Source organism: Propithecus coquereli, unplaced genomic scaffold (assembly GCF_000956105.1).
Source record: "Propithecus coquereli isolate 6110/MARCELLA unplaced genomic scaffold, Pcoq_1.0 Scaffold463, whole genome shotgun sequence".
NCBI lineage: Eukaryota > Metazoa > Chordata > Mammalia > Primates > Indriidae > Propithecus > Propithecus coquereli.
The window spans coordinates 561,327-563,415 of record NW_012150430.1 but is presented as its reverse complement, the minus strand read 5'-3'; the positions used below and the strand labels follow the sequence as shown (position 1 = coordinate 563,415).

The 2,089-nt window shown below is 36.9% G+C and overlaps 1 protein-coding gene across 1 annotated transcript in view; it reads left to right on the top strand.

Moving 5' to 3' along the window:
- Positions 1-2,089, top strand: part of LOC105819024 (contactin-6-like) — a 167,612-nt gene that overhangs the window by 12,304 nt on the left and 153,219 nt on the right. Inside the window, exon 2 of the mRNA XM_012655179.1 lies at positions 696-899. Coding sequence (XP_012510633.1) covers positions 696-899 — 204 coding nt within the window. The remainder of the gene's footprint in view (positions 1-695; positions 900-2,089) is intronic.

Genomic DNA, 2,089 nt, shown 5'->3' with positions numbered 1-2,089 from the left:
TGGAAGTATTTCTTCTGAGAAGTCTTTTCTGACCACACATCATGCTGGGATCCTCCTCTGGGCTCTCTGTAATACCTCTGTCAAAGCATATGTCACCCTACGTTGAGGTTATCCACAGTAGGGGTAGCTGGCAGTAACTGGTGTGACCTTTATGGGGCACAGGTTTTGCTTTCTTATACTCCAAGACCTAAAACTGCCACAGAATAGCTGCTCACAACTTATGTAATTATTGAATAAGTAAACTCCAAAATCTGTGTTAAAGTCTTTGAACTTAAATTTTTAAGTTAAATTTTTTAGCCAGCACTCCTAAGTATGTTTAATCCTTCTGACAACACATTGAGAAACACTGCTTCAAAATGAGCATTGCTGAAATAATTCAGTGTGCATTTAAGCCTGTAATATTTTATGTATCTTAGAGCTTTTCTTAAAAAATCCATTCACTTATCCCCTTCATATCCTATTATCACACCCTCAATCCAAAAAGTCAATGATGGGCAGGGTGACCATATAATTTATCATCCAAACTGGGATATATTTAAATATAAAGGAATATTACAACTATACCGGGACTTCAGCTAGAAACTGGGCAAATAGGAGCACAGTTTTATCCTAATTATGAAGAAGTAGGAAGCGGAATTCTCAGATAAGAATGAAGGAAGTAAAAACAGTATGTTTTTTTTTTTTCTGTTTTTCAGATTTATCTTATGCATGGATCTTCAATGATAACCCTTTATACATCCAAGAGGACAACAGGCGGTTTGTATCTCAAGAGACGGGAAACTTGTACATTGCCAAAGTAGAACCATCAGATGTGGGCAACTACACTTGCTTCATAACAAACAAGGAGGCCCAGAGAAGTGTTCAAGGACCACCCACTCCATTAGTGCAGCGCACCGATGGTAAGAGAACAAACAAGTTATCTTGGGAGTATACTTTGTCCATGGCTCTTAAAGCCTGGAGAAATCTGGAAAGTGTTTTGCTTTTTTCTTATTCAGTGGAGCCACATTATCTATGAGTTTAGGTTCAACTCATACATATGATAAAAATCAGATATTATCAAAAATATGATAGAAAATTCTCTGACCCACATGGTGCAGTATACATGGTTCTGGGTATACCTTGCCATCTCCTTTCTGGCATTGTAGCAGCTTGTCTTTTCTTTGCTTAAAGACTATTTTATAACAAATGATGTTTGCTTGGGGGAGTTGGCGTGTGTGTATGTGTGCACGTATGGGTGATGCAAAATTTATGTAACTGAATCCATATATTTTTAAAGAACAGATGCTGCGATTTCTTATTAATGCCCCCTTTTTCCATATTTGCCTTTTATGTTCACCCTTTATTCATGTGGCTGGCAAAATGGGAAAATAAGTTCATACCCAAGGAAAGCAAAGCAAGGCAACATTAATTATAAGCATTCCAAAGAAGAATGAAACAGGATTCATACTAATTATATTCCTCTAAGGAACATAATTCAGACTGGTCTCTGATGAGTTGTTTAGCTTAGTCAAGTCATAGCTGGTGCAAGATTTAGAGAGCTAGACAGTCTAAGGGAGTCACTGAAGTGGAAAAATCCTCTAGATGATTCTTTAATTAAATGTTCACAGTGGGATATGGAAAGATAGAAAATCTGTTGGTGTATTTTATGATCAGTTTCTGGACTTGAAATGCAATAGCTCATGGAGTTTCCCTCCCCCCTTGAAGAGTTTAAGAAAAGCAAGAATGTAATGCTAATAATGGCTAACAAAATTATGGAACTAGCTCCACAGAGGAAGTTTTTATGACAGAGCTTTTATAATCACTAACCAGCCAAATATATTTGCAAGGGCCTTAATTCAGATTTCAGCAACCATTAGATTTATGCATAAATCCAATTTCTCCCCCTCAGTGACTAGGCATACTCTATTCATGACTGGACTAGCTGATAAGCTAGCAATATGCGTGGAGATTCTACCATATTTTTCCTTTTTTTTCCTGTCTATTCTTTCTGCTCCTCCCCTACTTAATTCTTTCTTTCTTCTATCCCCTCTAATCCCTTCAACACATTTATGGTAAAAATAGACCAGAAGCATTATATGCAATACTAAAA